Here is an 18,652-nt window from a genome sequence, read left to right on the forward strand (position 1 = left end):
AGAGTAGCACAGACTCTTATTTATTTATATTTAATATTCACAAAACTTCAGGAAGGAAGCAGGTATATACCTGTCAAAGATTACTGTGATGACTGGATGCTCAAAAAATATGTTTTAAAGACTTGTTTAAAAATGATTTATTTAAAATTTTTTTTCTTAAGATTTTTATTTATTTGAAAGGCAGAGTTCCAGAGAGGAATAGGCAGAGGCAGAGGCAGAGAGAGAGAAATCTTCTATCCACTAGTTCCCTCCCCAAATGGTTGCTAAGACCCAGGCTGGGCTGGACAACATCAGGAGCCAGGAGCTTCTTCCAGATCTCTTATGTGGATGCAGGGACCCAAGCACTTGGGTCAGCCTCTGCTGCTTTCCCAGGCACATTAACAGGGAGGTGGATTGGAAGTGGAGCAACAGGGCCTGCACCGTGGCTCAGGAGCTGATCCGAAGCACCTGGCTCCTGGCTTCGGATCAGCATAGCTCCGGCTGTAGCGGCCATTTCGGGGAGTGAACCAAGGGAACGAAGATCTTTCTCTCTGTCTCTCTCTCTCACTGTCTAACTCTACCTGTTAAAAAAAAAAAAAAGGAAGTGGAGCAACCGGGATTTGAAATTTGAACTGGAACCCATATGGGATGGTGGCAGCTTTACCACAGGTGGTGGCATTACCTGCTACGCCACAACACCGGCCCCTCAAAATTTTTATAGTCTTTCAAATATCTTGGTGTAGCATAATTTACTTAAAATATTTATTTGTTTATGTATGTATGTATGTATTTATTTATTTATTTATTTCCAAGAGAGAGATTTCCCATCTGCTAGCTCATTGCCCAAGTACCTGTAACGCCCAGGGCTGGGCCAGATTGAAGCCATGAGCCCAGAACTCAATCCAGGTGTTCCACGTACCCATCACCTGTTCCTTCCTAGTGTATACATTAGCAGGAAGCTGGAATCAGGAGAGGAGTAAGGACTTGAACCTAGCCACTCTGATATTTGGCTAGGGGCACTCCAGAGTGTCTTAATTGCTACACCAAATGCCAGGCACAGCACATATTTTAAAACATGGTCCCTTAGTAGAAATTTATGTCATAAAAGATCAACTCACGACAATGGGACAAAGGCCTTTCTTCTAAAAATCCACCTCCACTTCTAATCCAAAACTGCAAGTAAAGGATACTTCTTCTGATATCACAAGTATTTGTAGTTAACAAAGTTACAAAGTCTTTTACATCAGTTCTAAAATTCTCAGTTAAGCAGATCATTTGTAGGTAGCTGGCAACATTTAGCTTAAAAAACAGAGAATAGTGTTAGTTAAAGAGTTAACAAAAATACAATAATACATATGAACAACACTGAGGAGCGAGACAAATTCTGCTGAAATCTGCTATATAGCAAAGCTCTTCTTGAGGAGCTCAAAACTATAAAGGCATATACTACCAAATTAAAAGTACATATATATTATTTGCAAATAGTCCAAGATCACCACGAAACTTATAAGCAATTCTCCAACCTAAACACTGTAAGCGGTTTAATAAACCTTGAAAAAACATTTGGATTAAATAATGGTATAGCGTGAGAGGACATTTCATAATAGTCTTCCAAATCTGGTGTTTATCCTAGTTTGTAAGTTTCAATTCTAGCTAGCTACATTAAAAAATACACGACATGCATTGAGATATAATTCACATACTGTACAATTCAATGGTTTTAGTGGATTTATAGTTGTGCAACTATTGTCACTAATTATAGAACATTTTCAACATCTCCAACAGAAGCCCCCATATTCACTGGCTGTCTCCGCATTTCTAGCTCGTACTCCCAGTTCCAGGCACTACCACTGTACTTCTTGTGTCTACAGAAGTACCGACTCCGGACACTTCATGCAAATGCTATCATACAGTAGGACAAGTATGGTATCTGCAGACTATGCACATTGTAAAAGCACAGCTCTGGAGTAACCACACAAAAAAAGTACAAAGAGATATAAATTAAAGCCAACAGGGAAGATCAAATGAAATAACACACTGGATCAACCCAAGAGAATGCAGAAAAGGAGGAATTAAGAACTATTTAGACAGGCCGGCTCCGCGGCTCACTAGGCTAATCCTCCGCCTTGCGGCGCCGGCACACCGGGTTCTAGTCCCGGTCGGGGCACTGGATTCTGTCCCGGTTGCCCCTCTTCCAGGCCAGCTCTCTGCTGTGGTCAGGGAGTGCAGTGGAGGATGGCCCAAGTGCTTGGGCCCTGCACCCATGGGAGACCAGGATAAGTACCTGGCTCCTGCCATCGGATCAGCGCGGTGCCGTGGCGGCCATTGGAGGGTGAACCAAAGGCAAAGGAAGACCTTTCTCTCTGTCTCTCTCTCTCACTGTCCACTCTGCCTGTCAAAAAAAAAAAAAAAAAAAAAAAAAAAACAAACAAACTAGACAAACAAAAAAAAGATTAAACTGTGTTATTTAAAAGAAACACACTATAAAATTAAGAGCAGATATATAAAAAATAAAAGGAGAGAAAGAGACACACCATACAGGCACTAGTGTGAGAAGGCTGGTATGGTTCTGTTAATCACAAGACAAAGTAGCTCTGACAACAAGGTGTCACCAGAGATTCAAAAATAAGGTTTTACAAGGATAACAGGGTTCATTTTTTAAGAACACAAAACAATCTTAAGAATGCCGGAAGCAGGAGTCCGGCGTTGTGGCACAGTGGGTTAAGCCACCACCTGCAACCACGCAATTCCATGTAAGTGCCGCTTTGAGTCCTGGCTGCTCCATTTCTGATTCTGCTCCCTGCTAATATGAATGCAAAGCATTCAGATTCTTGGCCCCTGCATCCACGTGGGAGATCTGGATGGAGTCCCAGGATCCTGGCCCAGTCCCAGCTGTTGCAGCCTTTTGGGGAGTAACCCAGCAGCTAGAAGATTGCCTCTCTGACTTTCCCTTTCTCTTCATACATCTGCCTATCAAATAAATAAATAAATCTTTTTTTTCTTTTTATTTTCTTTTATTTATTTTTTTGACAGGCAGAGTGGACAGTGAGAGAGACAGAGAGAAAGGTCTTCCTTTGCCGTTGGTTCACCCTCCAATGGCCGCCGAGGCCGGCACGCTGCGGCCGGCACACCGCGCTGATCCGATGGCAGGAGCCAGGTACTTCTCCTGGTCTCCCATGGGGTGCAGGGCCCAAGCACCTGGGCCATCCTCCACTGCACTCCCTGGCCACAGCAGAGAGCTGGCCTGGAAGAGGGGCAACCGGGACAGAATCCGGTGCCCCGACCGGGACTAGAACCCGGTGTGCCGGCACTGCAAGGCGGAGGATTAGCCTAGTGAGGGTCAGTGCCAGCCATAAATCAATCTTTTAAAACAAAAAAGTTGGAAACAAGATAAGGATGACTCTTCTCAAAATGGTACCAGAGTCCTATTCTGTAAAATAAGACCAGAAAGACAAATTAAAAAAAAAAAAAAAAGAAAGAAAGAAAGAAAAATTACAAACTACTAGAACTAATTAATGAAGTTCACAGGACACAAACAACAACTATCTAAAAATCAAAGGTATTTCTAAATAAGAGCCAACAACCATGGAAAATAAATATTAAGAAATAAAACTGGCGGGCGCCACAGCTCACTAGGCTAATCCTCCACTTTGCGGCACCGGCACACCAGGTTCTAGTCCCGGTCGCCCCTCTTCCAGGCCAGCCCTCTGCTATGGCCCGGGAGTGCAGTGGAGGATGGCCCAAGTACTTGGGCCCTGCACCCTATGGGAGACCAGGATAAGCACCTGGCTCCTGCCATCGGATCAGCGCGGTGTGCTGGCCACGGTGGCCACTGGAGGGTGAACCAAAGGCAAAGGAAGGGCCGGCGCCGTGGCTCAATAGGCTAATCCTCCACCTTGCGGCGCCGGCACACCGGGTTCTAGTCCCGGTCGGGGCGCCGGATTCTGTCCCGGTTGCCCCTCTTCCAGGCCAGCTCTCTGCTATGGCTAGGGAGTGCAGTGGAGGATGGCCCAGGTGCTTGGGCCCTGCACCCCATGGGAGACCAGGAAAAGCACCTGGATCCTGGCTCCTGCCAACGGATCAGCGCGGTGCGCCGGCTGCAGCGGCGGCCATTGGAGGGTGAACCAACGGCAAAGGAAGACCTTTCTCTCTCTGTCTCTCTCTCACTGTCCACTCTGCCTGTCAAAAAAAAAAAAAAAAAAAAAAAAAAGGCAAAGGAAGACCTTTCTCTCTGTCTCTCTCACTGTCCACTCTGCCTGTCAAAAAAAAAAAAAAAAAAAAACTAATAGAACTGAAAACATCAAATACTTAAGAATAAGTTTGAGGGGCTGGGGTAATAGGTTAAGCCTCTGCCTGCAGTGCTGGCATCCCATATGGGAACCGGTTCAAATCTCAGCTGCCTCAGTTATGATCCAGCTCCCTGCTGATGGCCTTGGAAAGCAGTAGAAGATGGCCCAATTGCTTGGGCCCCTGCACCCACGTGGGAGACCTGGAGGAAGCTCCTGGCTTTACATAGCCCAGCTATGGCTGCCATGGCTATTTGGGGCGTGGATCAGTGGATGGAAAACTTCTCTGCCTCTTGCTCTGTCTGTAAATTTACCTCTCAAATAAAGGATATGCTATACTTCTACAGTGAAAACAATATATTGCTAAAAAAATTTAAAGAAAAATAAATGGAGAAATACATTATCATTAATTGGAAAAGTTAATATTGTTAAAATGCCAGTTTTACGGCTGGCACCAAGGCGCAGTAGGTTAATCCTCTGCCTGCAGCGCCAGCATCCCATATGAGCACCAGTTCTAGCCCCAGCTGCTCCTCTACCAGTGCAGCTCTCTGCTATGGCCTGGAAAAGCAGTAGAAGACGGCCCAAGTACTTGCACCCCTGCATCTGCCTGGGAGACCAGGAAGAAGCTCCTGGCTCCTGGCTCCTGGCTCTGGATCAACACAGCACCAGTTGTTGTGGCCATTTGGGGTGTGAACCAACGGAAGAAGACCTTTCTCTCTGTCTCTTCCTCTTACTGTCTGTAACTCTACCTCTAAATAAAATAAAATAAAATAAAATGCCAGTTTTAATACACATTAACTTATGGATTCAGCACAATTCCCATCAAAATCCTAGAAGGCTTTTTAAAAGTAAAAGCTGGCCAGTGCCGTGGCTCACTAGGCTAATCCTCCGCCTGCGGCGCCAGCACTCCGGGTTCTTGTCCCAGTTGGGGCACCGGTTCTTTCCCAGTTGCTCCTCTTCCAGTCCAGCTCACTGCTGTGGCCCGGGAGTGCAGTGGAGGATGGCCTAAGTCCTTGGGCCCTGCACCTGCATGGGAGACCAAGAGGAAGCACCTGGCTCTTGGCTTCAGATTGGCATAGCACACCGGTTGGAGTGGCCATTTGGGGGCTGAACCAACGGAAGGAAGACCTTTCTCTCTGCCTCCCTCTCTCATGTCTAACTCTGCCTATCAAAAATAAATAAATGCCGGTGCCCGGCTCACTAGGCTAATCCTCCGCCTTGTGTTGCCGGCACACCGGGTTCTAGTCCTGGTCGGGGCACCGGATTCTGTCCCGGTTGCCCCTCTTCCAGGCCAGCTCTCTGCTGTGGTCAGGGAGTGCAGTAGAGGGTGGCCCAAGTGCTTGGGCCCTGCACCCCATGGGAGACCAGGATAAGTACCTGGCTCCTGCCATTGGATCAGCGCGGTGCTCCAGCCGCCGCCCACGGTGGCCATTGGAGGGTGAACCAATGGCAAAAGGAAGATCTTTCTCTCTCTCTCTCACTGTCCATTCTGCCTGTCAAAAAATAAATAAATAAATAATTAAAAATAAAAATAAAAAAAGTAAAAGCTGACATACAGAATTTGAAATTTACATAGAAAATGCTTGGGACTTAGAATGACTAAAATACCTGGGATAGCAGTGGAAGATGGCCCAGGTCCTTGGGCTCCGGTACCAGCATGGGATAACTGGAAGAAGCTCCTGGCTCCTGGCTTCAGATTGGCACAGCTCTGGCCATTGTGGCCAATTGGGGAGTGAACCAGCAGATGGAAGACCTCTCTCTCTCTCTCTCTCTCTACCTCTACCTCTACCTCTCCTTCTCTCTCTGTGCAACTCTGACTTTCAAATAAATAAATAAATCTTAAAAAAAAAAAAAAAAAAAAGAATGACTAAAATAACTTGAAGAATAGCCAAGTTTGGAGACAAACTATCAGATCTCAAAATCTACCACAAAGTCATACTAAGAAGTATGGGGCTGCCAATGATAGATCAATAGAACCAAGTAAATGTTCCAGAAAGAGCATAACATATGTATGTATAGCAAAATATATGTATCTTTAATGTACCAAAGTGATTCAATGGGGAAAGAAAACTGTATTCAATAAACTGACCTGGGAAAGTAGGGATGTTGATCATTAACTTATACCAGTCATAGAAATTAATTTGATTCTGGAAAGGAAAGTTCTATTAAAATTGTTTTCGTTTGAATGTAGAATAGTTTTTTTTTTTTTAATTAGGGCTTATTTTGAAAACTTTTTTAGTCTAATTCAAATGTATGCCAGTACCTTCTGAAGTAAGGTCAAATTCAGAGACAGTTATTCTGAACAGATGGCTTAGAGAAATTTCTGGAATATTCACTTCAAATATTCTTTATTAATGAATGTCTTTGACTTAAATCTAACCAAAAACTGCAATCTTATTCTTTGTACATTTTCATCATATAGTGTTAACAAGCATAATTGCAAACAAATAAAATACTTAAGCTAGAAAAATATTAAAAAAAAAAAAGAAATTAATTTGAGATGGATGACAGACCTAAATGAGAAAGTTATAAATGCCTGCCACAGACAGAGTGGGCCAAGCCAAAGCCAGAAGCTGGGGACTCAACCCAGGTGTCTCAGAAGTGTGACAGGAACCCAACTTCTCGAGCCATCACCTGCTGCCTCCCAGGATGCACATTAGCAGGAAGTTGGAATTGGGAGTAGAGCCAGGACTTGAACCCAGGTGCTCCACTATGAGATGGAGTCTCAAATGGCATCTTAACTGTTATATCAAATGCCTGCTCCCACAGACATTATTAAAACTGGAAAAACTAGGAGTATTAGGTGATAAAATGGTACTTTTTAAATAAAATTTACTCATGGGGGCCAGTGTTGTGGCATAGCAGGTTGAGTGGACTCTGCCTGCAAAGGTGGTATCCTATATGGGCACCCGTTCAACACCTGGCTGCTCTACTTCTGGTCCAGCATCCTGCTGGTGCACCTGGGAGGGCAGTGGAGGATGGCCCAAGTGTTTGGGCCCCTGCACTTATGTGAGAGACCCAGAAAAAGTTCTGGGCTCCTTGCTTCATCCTGGCCCAGCCCTGGCTGTTGCAGCCTTTTGGGGACTGAAATGGCCAATGGAAGAATGGAAGATCTGTGTGTGTGTCTCCCTGTCTCTCTGCAAATCTCCATTTCAAATTAAAAAAATAAAAAAGATTTATGTATTTCATTTGAAAGTCAGATTTACATAGAGTTTACATAGAGGGAGGGAGAGGGAAAGGCAGAGAGAGAGAGAGAGACCTTCCATTCTTCCCTTCCTGTCTCTCTATCTCTCACTGTAACTCTTTCAAATAACATTTTAAAGATTTATTTTATTTATTTGAAAGGCAGAGTTACAGAAAAGGGTGGGGGGAGACAGAAAGAGAGGTTTTTCATCTATTGGTTCACTCCACAAAAGGCTGCAATGACCAGTGCTGGGCCAGGCAGAAGGAGGAGCCCAGAGCTTCCTCTGGGTCTCCCATGCGGGTGCAGGAGACCAGGGAGTTGAGCCATCTTCCACTGCTTTCACAGGCACACTAGCAGAGAGCTAGATCAGAAGTGGAGCAGCAGGACTCACCACCCATATGGATGCTGGCACCACAAGTGGTGGCTTCACCCGTTATGCTACAATGCCAGCCCCATAAATAAGTGTTCAACAACAGCGGCAACAATAACAATGATTGGGGCCTGTGCTGTGGTATAGCAGTAAAGCCATCGCCCGCAGTGCTGGCATGTCATATGGGCTCCAGTTTGAGTCCTAGCTGCCATACTTCTAATCCCTGGGAGACCTGGAGGAAGCTCCTGGCCTCAGATCGGTGCAGCTCCAGCCATTGTGGCCAGTTGTGGAGTGAACCAGCGGATGGAAGACCTCTGTCTCTCTGCATCTCCTTCTCTCTCTTTGTAACTCTTTCAAATAAATGAATAAATAAATCTTTAAAAAAAATACAAAGTACACATTGAACATTTAGCAAGACAGACTATATTCTGGGCCATCAAATTACTCTTGATAAATTTAAGAGGAATTAAAACATACAGTTTACTATGAGTAATCAAAAGAAAAATTATAAATATCTTGAGCTATGTGAAAGTGAAAACACTACGTATCAAAACTTGTATGGGCCGGCGCCGCGGCTCACTAGGCTAATCCTCCACCTTGCGGCGCCGGCACACTGGGTTCTAGTCCCAGTTGGGGCACCGGATTCTGTCCCAGTTGCCCCTCTTCCAGGCCAGCTCTCTGCTGTGGCCAGGGAGTGCAGTAGAGGATGGCCCAAGTGCTTGGGCCCTGCACCCCATGGGAGACCAGGAGAAGCACCTGGCTCCTGCCATTGGATCAGCGCGGTGCGCCGGCCGTGGCGGCCATTGGAGGGTGAACCAACGGCAAAGGAAGACCTTTTTCTCTGTCTCTCTCTCTCACTGTCCACTCTGCCTGTCAAAAAAAAAAAAAAAAAAAAAAAAAAAAAAAAAAAAAACAAACAAACAAACAAAAAACACTTGTATGAAGCACCTAAAGCACTGCACACGATGGTATTTGTATCACTGAAAGTTTAAAATACAAAAGATTTGAAAACCAATTATCTAAGCTTCTTCATGAAAATAGTACAGACGGGTAAATTCAACCAAATGAAAAGACTATGATAGGAGCAGAAATAAATAAAATTAACAAATGGACAAAATTATAGAAACCCAAAGTTAGTTCTAAGAAAATAGATAAATCACGAGTCAAATGATGAGGGAAACAAAAGAGGGAGTGTGGGCATCGGGCCCAGCAACTGAGCTGCTGCCTGGAACTCCGGAACCACACAGGAGTGCTGGGGTCATGACCTGGCTCCACCACAGCCAAGCCAGCTTCCTGCTAATGCACTGCCTGGGAGGCAGAGGACGGCTCCAATACTTGGTCCCTAGTATACCCACATGAGATCCAGACTGGTTTCCAGCTCCTGGAAACCAGGCCTGGCCCAGTACTGGTTATGCATGCAGGTGGGGAGTAAACCAGTGAATGGAAGATCTCTGTCTCTCTCCTCAAATGGAGAAGAAATAACTTTTTTTTTTTTTTTTTTTCCCTAAGAGAAGACACATTATGTCTGTAAATCTACATGGATGTAATGGCAAATTGTACTAAATTTTTAGGGAAAATATAAAACCAATCCTATGTAGACTCTCCCTGAATAAAGAACAGGGAATACATCCAAATCCATTTCACATGGCCTGGAAACAATGTATCAACATCCGTTAAGACTATAGGCACAGGGGCCACTGTTGTGTCACAAGGTGTTAAGCTGCTACTGCAACACAGGCATCCCATATGGGTGCTGGTTCAAGTCCTGGCTGCTCCACTTCCAGTCCAGCTCCCTGCTAATGTGCATGGTAAAGCAGCAGAAGATGGCCCAAGTCCTTTATTTATAACAGCTTCATTAGAAATGATCCAGATGGCTATTCACAGGTGAATGAATAAACACAACATGGTGGAGCCACACAGTGAATGCTGCTCATTAAAAAAAGGGAGGACGGGGGGCCAGCGCTCTGGCGCAGTGGGTTAACACCCTGGCCTGAAGCGCCGGCATCCCATATGGGCGGCAGTTCGAGACTCAGCTGCTCCACTTTCCATCTAGCTCTCTGCTATGGCCTGCAAAAGCAGTAGAAGATGGCTCAAGTGCTTGGGCCCCTGTACTCGTGTGGGAGACCCGGAAGAAGCTCCTGACTCCTGGCTTCAGTGCAGCTCCGGCTGTTGCAGCCAACTGGGGAGTGAACCATCGGATGGAAGACCTCTCTCTCTGCCTCTCCTCTCTCTGTGTAACTCTTTCAAATAAATAAATCTTTAAAAAAAAAAAAAAAAAGAAAGAAAGAAAAAGGGAAGACAGACATGTGTTACACAAATGAATCTGATGAGTAAAGACAAAACACTACATAAGATTCCATTTACATGAAATTCTGCAACAAGTAAAACCACAGGGAAATCCCATTTTCCTATTATTTGAAATTGCAAAACTGATTTAAGTTCATAGATATGAGTGTGAAGTTTTATGGGGTAATAGATAATAGAATTGTCTATATCTTAATTATAGTGATGGCTGCATAAATTTACACATGCTTTAAATTTCACAGAATTACACACACACACAAAGTTAATTTCACTGCAACATTCATAATTATTAAAAAGGAAAAAAAGAAGGTAGTGTTACTTCTGATGGGGAGGGTTATGTTAACTATAAAGGACCCACAGGAGCTTCTGGAGATGAAGGAAATGCTCTATAATATTGATCTGGGAGAGGACTACATTTGGCTTTTGTGTATATCATTCACTGAGTTGTGTGTAAGATGTGTGCTTTATTTAAATTTTACTTCGGTAAGTGCTGTTATTCTGGAAATAAACCTAATGAACAGTCTAGTAAAAATAATATATTTGGCAAACATCTTTTTAAAGCAAAAAAAGAAATAATCCAATGTTTCCTAAAACTGAAAAGTTTTGATTCTTTAGCACACATATTTTAAAATAATTTTAAAATAATAAATCACCATTTTCATAATTAGAAAAATTAAAAACTTACCAGGGAAGGAGTATTAAAATTGATTTCTTCAAAGCAGCCATCAAACATTAAACTAAATGTTGGATCTATAGGGAAAAAATATATTCTGCTAAGCATTAAGATCATTAAACAAGTTTTTTTGGAATCCTGAATAATTCATAGGCTAAAAACTATCAAGCCGCTTCTCCATTTTAGAAAAAAAGAAATGGGGGGGTGGGGGCGCAGTGTTGTGGTATAGTAGGTTAAGCATGCACCTCTGGTGCCAGCATCCCATATGGGCACTGGTCCGAGTCCCAGCAGCTCTACTTCCAATCCAGCTCTCTGCTATGGCCTGGGAAAGTAGCCCCTGAACTGGTGTGGGAGACCTGGAAGAAGGTCCTAGCTCCTGGCTTCAGATCTGCCCAGTTCCAGCCATTGAGGCCATCTGAGGAGTGAACCAGCAGATGGAAGACCTCTCTCTCTGTCTCTTCCTCTCCCTGTCTATAACTCTACCTCTCAAGTAAATAAGTAAAGCTTTAAAGAAAAGAAAAAGACTTGGGGCAAGAGTTGAGTGCAATGGTTAAGTCATTGTGTAGGATGCCCACGTCCCAAGGAATGCCTGGGTTCAAAATGGCTCCATCTCTGATTGCATATTGTTGCTAATGCAGACCTATGAGGTAGCAGGTAATAACTCAAACTACCACCCATGTAAGGGACCCAGATTAAGTTCTAGGCTTCTGGCTTTGGACTGACCCAATCTGGCTATTATACATATTTAGGTAGTTAACCAGTGGATCTGTCCTCTGTCCTCTGCCTTTCAAATAAGAAACTAAAATCATGGCACAGTAGGTTAATCCTCTGCCTGTGGTGCCGGCGCCCCACATGGGTGCCGGTTCTAGTCCCGGCTGCTCCTCTTCCAATCCAGCTCTCTGCTATGGCCTGGGAAAGCAGTAGAAGATGGCCCAAGTCCTTGGGCACCTGCACCCGTGTGGGAGACCAGAAGAGGCTCCTGGCTTCGGATCGGTGCAGCTCCAGCCATTGCAGCCAACTGGGGAGTGAACCAGCTGACGGAAGAACTTTCTCTCTGTCTATCCCTCTGTCTATAACTCTACCCCTCAAATAAATAAAAAATCTGAAAAAGAAAACTAAAAATCAAAAACTTCATTCTTCATCTGTTAACTGATTTTAAAGGAACATTTCTAGCTAATAAGCACATTCTCAAAGTACTTTAACTGAAAGAAATTAATTGTACTAAAATTTTTGTTACCTACCACTTGTTGTCAGGATTACAGGTCGCTTAGTTGTTGCCATGAATGTCTTGATTGCATTTAAAAACCCAGCATCTTCATCAAAAATGACATCAACCTATATAGCATTTAGAATATTCATGTGATGAGTAACAATACACTTACTGGATAACATTCATATATATGTATATACATATATAAAAGAAACTGTGTCTGTTAGAGACAAGATTTATGAATTTCTGAACAGTATGAATTGAACTTACAATGAAAGTTTACAAACACCTTACATTATAAACAAATTTTAAAAATGACCAAATACAAACATTAAAATCAAAGAAATGTAGTCAACTATAACTGGCTTGGAATTAATCACAATAATTTCAATAATCACTTAATAAATTAGTGGCGGCCGGCGCCGTGGCTCACTAGGCTAATCCTCCGCCTAGCGGCGCCGGCACACCGGGTTCTAGTCCCGGTCGGGGCGCCGGATTCTGTCCCGGTTGCCCCTCTTCCAGGCCAGCTCTCTGCTGTGGCCAGGGAGTGCAGTGGAGGATGGCCCAGGTGCTTGGGCCCTGCACCCCATGGGAGACCAGGAAAAGCACCTGGCTCCTGGCTCCTGCCATCGGATCAGCGCGGTGCGCCGGCCGCAGCGCGCCGGCCGCGGCGGCCATTGGAGGGTGAACCAACGGCAAAGGAAGACCTTTCTCTCTGTCTCTCTCTCTCACTGTCCACTCTGCCTGTCAAAAAAAAAAAATAAAAATAAAAAAAAAATAAATTAGTGGCCATGAAGTACAGTAATTATCTTCCTGAAAAGTTCTTCCAGAGTTGATGTCATTTGTTTTAATTTCAAATAGATGCAAGTATTTCTGACTCTTTTTTTTTCTATTTTATAACCCTATAAGAAAACATACATCAATCTTTTTTTTTTTAAATATGGAATGCTTCATGAATTTGCGTCTCATCCATATGCGTCTCATCCATGCGCAGGGGCCATGCTAATCTTCTCTGTATTGTTCCAATTTTAGTGGATGTGCTGCCAAAGCGAGCACAACATACACTAATCTTTAAAATCAGTCTTTATCATGAGGTATCATGAATGTGTACCTTTGTAAGCCTACCTCCTCAAAAAGAATGAGAGATGTGGCATTTTTCCTGCTGGATTCCTCAGCTCCAAATTCTTTGACATTTGAAGTAGTTACATTTGCAGATTTCATCTGAATAATTTGTTTCTGCTCAAAAGTATTTTTAATTCCTGTATAAATAAATTATTAATATCTTAGGTAAAATCAACTTTTAATAGACCACTGGATATTTCTACAGAATAAGCTCAACTGAAATCCTTGATTAAAACTGAAACAGGGTTGTGGGCATTTGGCTTAGCAGGTAAGGTACTGGTTAGCATGCTCAAGAACCATACTGGAGTGCCTGGCTTCATCACCCATCTCCGGCTCATGACTCTGGCTTCCTGCTGAGGCAGATCTTGGGAGCCTCATGTAATTGGGTTCCTGTCATCCACATGGGGGTCTAGACTGAGCTCCCAGCTTCTAGCACACTCAGCCTGGCCACAAGGCACTGTGCACATTTGGGGGATGAATCAGCAGATTGGGGTGTTCTTTCTCAAATAAATGATTATTTTTCAAAAGCCCAAAACCAAAAATAATGGAAACAACAGTGAAGATGCTGGAGTACTGGGCTCAACTCCTGGCTCTGGTTCCAGACTACAAGCTTCCTGCTAACCCAGAGCCTGCTGGGAGCAATGGTGACGCAGTGATTGGGTCCCTGTCACCCACGTAGGAGACTCGGGTTGAGTTTCCAGCTCCCAGCTTCAGTTCCCCAGCTACTGCAGGCATCTGGGTGAGTGAACCAGCAGACAGGACACACTCTCAATCTCTCAGTCTTTCTCTCCCTCCAAAACAACAATAACAACAACAACAAAACCTGCCTGAAACAAAATATCGAAACTCCCCTTCTTCAGGATGTTCAGCAAAGGTGAGGCGGCAGCAGGAGTCCCTGAACGATGTTCTTACTTGTATGTAACAGCACAGTTAATATTAAAGAGGATTTGTCCATTCAACTTCTTACCTTTATTGTTTTCCAAAAGCGCTCCTATTTCTTCATTACTTTTTGGTTTAGAAGATACTTTAAAGTAATTTGCCAAAGTTTTCGGGGGCAGTGCTCGCTTTGGTCCAATACTTTTGGGCGATGATGGGGGAAGTTTTCTTGGTGATGTAATAACTTTCTTAGGGGAGTTTACTTTTTCTGTCAAAAGTAAATTCCATTTAGAGATAAATCCTAGAAAGTATACAGAGGGCAAAATAGATATCTATATTCTGTATTTCTTTTTTTTTGGGGGGGGGGCCTCGATCAGAAGGACTTGGGCCACATATTCTATATTTCTACTATTACCGGTTAGAGATTAAAGACACAGAAATTCTTTTATTCTTACATTCAAATACTCTGCAATCCAAATACTGTTTTGTTTTTTTTTTCTAACAGTATAAAGAAGATAACCCCATCATTTGGAAAAGACATGCTTTCCAAGGCACTCAGCAGGGAGCTGGATTGGAAGTAGAGCAGCTGGGATTCAACCCAGCACCCACATGGAATGCTGGCAGTGTAAGCAGAGGATTAACCCACTATGCCACAGCATTGGACCCAAAAGTTTGGTTTTCAAAAATACATGTCAATTTTTATTTTTAAATGCCTAGCTAAATTTTACCAATATTACAATTCTGAAAAGCTTTGTACCAAAAGAACTATCTCCTTGGAGAAATAGCTAACCTTAGGTCTGGAACATGTTGACATGACAGAAAGCACAGAAAACATCAAAGAATACCAGGACAATCTCGAAAGGATACAGATTAAAACAACTAACTTCCTGCTAGCCAAAGACGGGAAATATGAGCAATAAACAAGGAAAACAATGGGACAGGCATTGTGGTTATATGCGTTAAGCCACTGGTTGAGATGCCCACATCACAAATCAAAGTGCCAGTTCAAGTTCTGACTACTCTGCTTTCCATCCAGCTCCCTGCTAAGGCACCAGGGAAGCAGTGGGTAACACCTCAAGTACATGAGTTACAGCCACCTATGTGGGAGACCAGATGGAGTTCCTGGCTCCTGGCTTCAGCCTGGCTAGTCCTGGCTGTTATAGCCATTTGGGCAGTGAACCAGTGAACGGAAGATTCTCTCTCTCTCTCTGCTACTATATCTTTCAAATAAATAAGTAAATAAATCTTTTTAAAAAAAGTATAAAGAATCCTTCTTCCTCCTGATGGCCACAGAAAACCTCAAGGGCTTTTACACCATTCAGACCAAGAAACCTCTGGGCGTACAGCTTCCCCAAGTGAACACCGTTCCTGCACACAGACTAGAGTGGGACAGAACTGCCATGGGAATGTTATCTTTTTCAGGCCTCTCCTTTTAAACAAGTCCTTGGTGTTTCTTTTTTCCACCCTATCTGGACACATGTTTAAAAAAGCAAACAAAAGAGCCGGCGATGCGGCTCACTAGGCTGATCCTCCGACTTGCGGCGCTGGCACACCGGGTTCTAGTCCCGGTCAGGGCGCCGGATTCTGTCCCGGTTGCCCCTCTTCCAGGCCAGCCCTCTGCTGTGGCCAGGGAGTGCAGTGGAGGATGGCCCAAGTGCTTGGGCCCTGCACCCCATGGGAGACCAGGAGAAGCACCTGGCTCCTGCCATTGGATCAGCGCGGTGCGCCGGCCACAGCATGCCGGCCGTGGCGGCCATTGGAGGGTGAACCAACAGCAAAGGAAGACCTTTCTCTTTGTCTCTCTCTCTCTCTCACTGTCCACTCTGCCTGTCAAAAAATTAAAAAAAAAAAAAAAAAAAAGGCAAACAAAAGGCATGTTTGGATAAATAGCTAAATGGCAACAAACAATAGTATGAATACTAGATTGCTGAATTAAGGGCCATAGTCAAACATCCTGCATATTTAACAACTCAGTGAACTACAACCATAACCTATATATCTTTAAGTAAATGTGAGAACAAAAAAATAATAAAGAAAACAAGATGTGATTATGTTTCAGGCCATGACATGGTAATTGGGACTGAATTTAACCTCCCAATTGAATATAAGAAAAAAAGTGGACATAATACACAAAAAAATACTCTTCAAGAATTTGGCCATCATGAAACCAAAGGCAGTGATCCCTGAGAGACAAGAAACAAGGTACATGCTAGGATAGCACAGCTTATTGCCCTGAGAGAATTTCCAGCCACGGTGGGGAGGGTCAACGCAGCCCCAGTTCTCCTGAGTTGAGAGGACAAACAGGAGTCTGGCGGGCCAAGGCATGCAGTGATAATAGGGCACAATACAAAAAAGGAGACGGCTGTACAAAGAGAGCTCTGGAACTCTACAGAGTCCCCCTGGGGTCTAACTGAGTACTCATCAGTGAAAGGTCAAAGGAAAGAATCTCTGAGGCACACAGAGACCGGGAAATAGCTCCTACTCCAGCTAGACAGAATAGCAAACTTCAAAATTCATGGAGTAGTGGACACAGTACTCAGAAAGGTAAAATTAGGCCTGGAGTAAAGGCTGCTACTGACTTGCCTAATAGATCTTAAAAGACAAACTGTCTCCAAGAAACTTAACTGTGTCCCAGACCAAAGTTCAAGAATAATTACAGGAATACAGAAATACCCAGCGATCCAAGTGCCCACCACACTGAGTCCACAAAGTCATCAGGTATCCAAAGAAGGAAAATACAATCCATTATGAAGGAAAAAAAATCTAGTCCCTGGAAAAACCAACTCAGAAATTATAAAGATGGTAGAACTAATTCTACCATGAAAACAGTTATTACAACAACTAGATTCCATAGGTTCAAAAACCTAGAGAGAAAAAAGGGGCACCTGGTAAGTAGAAATAAAGAAGATAAAAAAGGACCCAAATTAAACTCCTATTGTAAGTGAAAACTTAACTAGATCGGACTGACAGCATACCAGATATGCAGATCTATGCACTTGTACAACAGCAATGAAAATTATCCAGATGGAAAGCACAGAAAGGGAAAAGACCGAAAAACTGAACAAGCATCAGTGAGCTATGACACAAGTGCTCTAAAGGACCATAACCCGAGTTGCCAGAGAAGGTGGGGAGGAGAGAAAAGCATTTCAAGAAATAATGCTTGGAGGGGCTGGTGCTGTAGCAGAGCGAGCTGACACCCTGGCCTGCAGGGCCTGCGTCCCATATGGGCTCCAGTTCAATTCCCAGCTGCTCCTCTTCCGATCCAGCTCTCTGCTATGGCCTGGGAAAGCAGTGGAAGATGGCCCAAGTCCATGGGCCCCTGTACCCGCGTGGGAGACCCGGAAGAAGCTCCTGGCTCCTGGCTTTGAATCGGTGCAGCTCAGCCTGTTGTGGCCAATGCGGGAGTGAACCAGCGGATGGAAGACCTCTCTTTCTCTGTGCAACTCAGACTTTCAAATACATAAATAAATCTTTTAAAAATAAAAAAGAGGCCGGTGCCGCAGCTCAATAGGCTAATCTTCTGCCTGTGGTGCTGGCACACCGGGTTCTAGTCCTGGTCAAGGTGCCAGATTCTGTCCCGGTTGCCCCTCTTCCAGGCCAGTTCTCTGCTGTGGCCCGGGAGTGCAGTGGAGGATGGCCCAAGTGCTTGGGCCCTGCACCCCATGGGAGACCACGATAAGCATCTGGCTCCTGCTATCGGATCAGCGCAGTGCGCCGGCCGCAGCGGCCACTGGGGAGTGAACCAACAGAAAAAGGAAGACCTTTCTGTCTCTCACTGTCCACTCTGCCTGTCAAAAAAATAAATAAATATATATATATATAATGGTTGCACTTTCTCCAAATTTAGTAAGAATTATAAACTCATATATTCAAGAAGCTCAATCAGCTCTAAGCATAAGCAATATGAAACCTACAACAAGGCACATCATAATCAAATTGCTTAAAATCAGTGATAAAGACAGGGCCAGAGTAATGATGTAGCACGTAACGTACGGCCCCCACCTAAGACACCAGCATTCCATATGGGCGATGGTTCAAGTCCCATCTGCTCCACTTCCAACCCAGCTCCCTGCTAATGCACCTGGGAAAGCAGTAAAGTTGGCTCAAGTGCCTGGGCCCCTGCCACCCACATGGGTGACACAGAAGCTCCTGACTTCTGGCTTTGGCCTGGCCTAGTGTGTGGGCTGCTGTGGCCATTTGGGGAGTGAACAGTGGATAGAAGTTCTCTCTCTGTAACTATGCCTTTCAAATAAGTAAAATGAATCTTAAAAGGCAGGGGGTGGGGTGGGGGGCGCAGAGTCATGGCACAGTGGGTTAATCCTCCACCTGCGGCACCAGCATCCCATATGGGCACCGGGTCTAGTCCCGGATACTCCTCTTCCAATCAAGCTCTCTGCTGTGGCCTGGGAGTAGAAGATGGCCCAAGTCCTTGGGCCCCTGACACACGTGAGAGACGGGGGAGAAGCTCCTGGCTCCTGGCTTTGGATCGGGTCAGCTCTGGCCGTTGTGGCCATTTGGGGAGTGAACCAATAGAAGGAAGACTTTTCTCTCTGTCTTTCCCTCTCACTGTAACTCTACCTCTCAAATAAATAAATAAAATTAAAAAAAAGAAAAGAAAAGAAAAGAAAAAAAAAAAAAAAGGAACTTA

The 18,652-nt window shown here is 44.2% G+C and overlaps 1 protein-coding gene and 1 non-coding gene across 3 annotated transcripts in view; both read right to left on the reverse strand.

Moving 5' to 3' along the window:
* ATAD5 (ATPase family AAA domain containing 5) overlaps positions 1 to 18,652 on the reverse strand; it is a 67,152-nt gene that overhangs the window by 8,771 nt on the left and 39,729 nt on the right. For both annotated transcript variants that reach the window (XM_008271058.4, XM_008271059.4), the window contains 5 exons: positions 14,096 to 14,272; positions 13,132 to 13,265; positions 12,038 to 12,131; positions 10,809 to 10,873; positions 1,098 to 1,278 (listed from right to left, as the gene is read on the reverse strand). In XM_008271058.4, coding sequence (XP_008269280.3) covers positions 1,098 to 1,278; positions 10,809 to 10,873; positions 12,038 to 12,131; positions 13,132 to 13,265; positions 14,096 to 14,272 — 651 coding nt within the window. The remainder of the gene's footprint in view (positions 1 to 1,097; positions 1,279 to 10,808; positions 10,874 to 12,037; positions 12,132 to 13,131; positions 13,266 to 14,095; positions 14,273 to 18,652) is intronic.
* On the reverse strand, positions 12,959 to 13,062 carry LOC127484510 (U6 spliceosomal RNA). Its single transcript, XR_007911571.1, has one exon. It is a non-coding gene; the product is annotated as a U6 spliceosomal RNA (small nuclear RNA).

This window comes from Oryctolagus cuniculus, chromosome 17 (assembly GCF_964237555.1).
Source record: "Oryctolagus cuniculus chromosome 17, mOryCun1.1, whole genome shotgun sequence".
Taxonomy (NCBI): Eukaryota; Metazoa; Chordata; class Mammalia; order Lagomorpha; family Leporidae; genus Oryctolagus; species Oryctolagus cuniculus.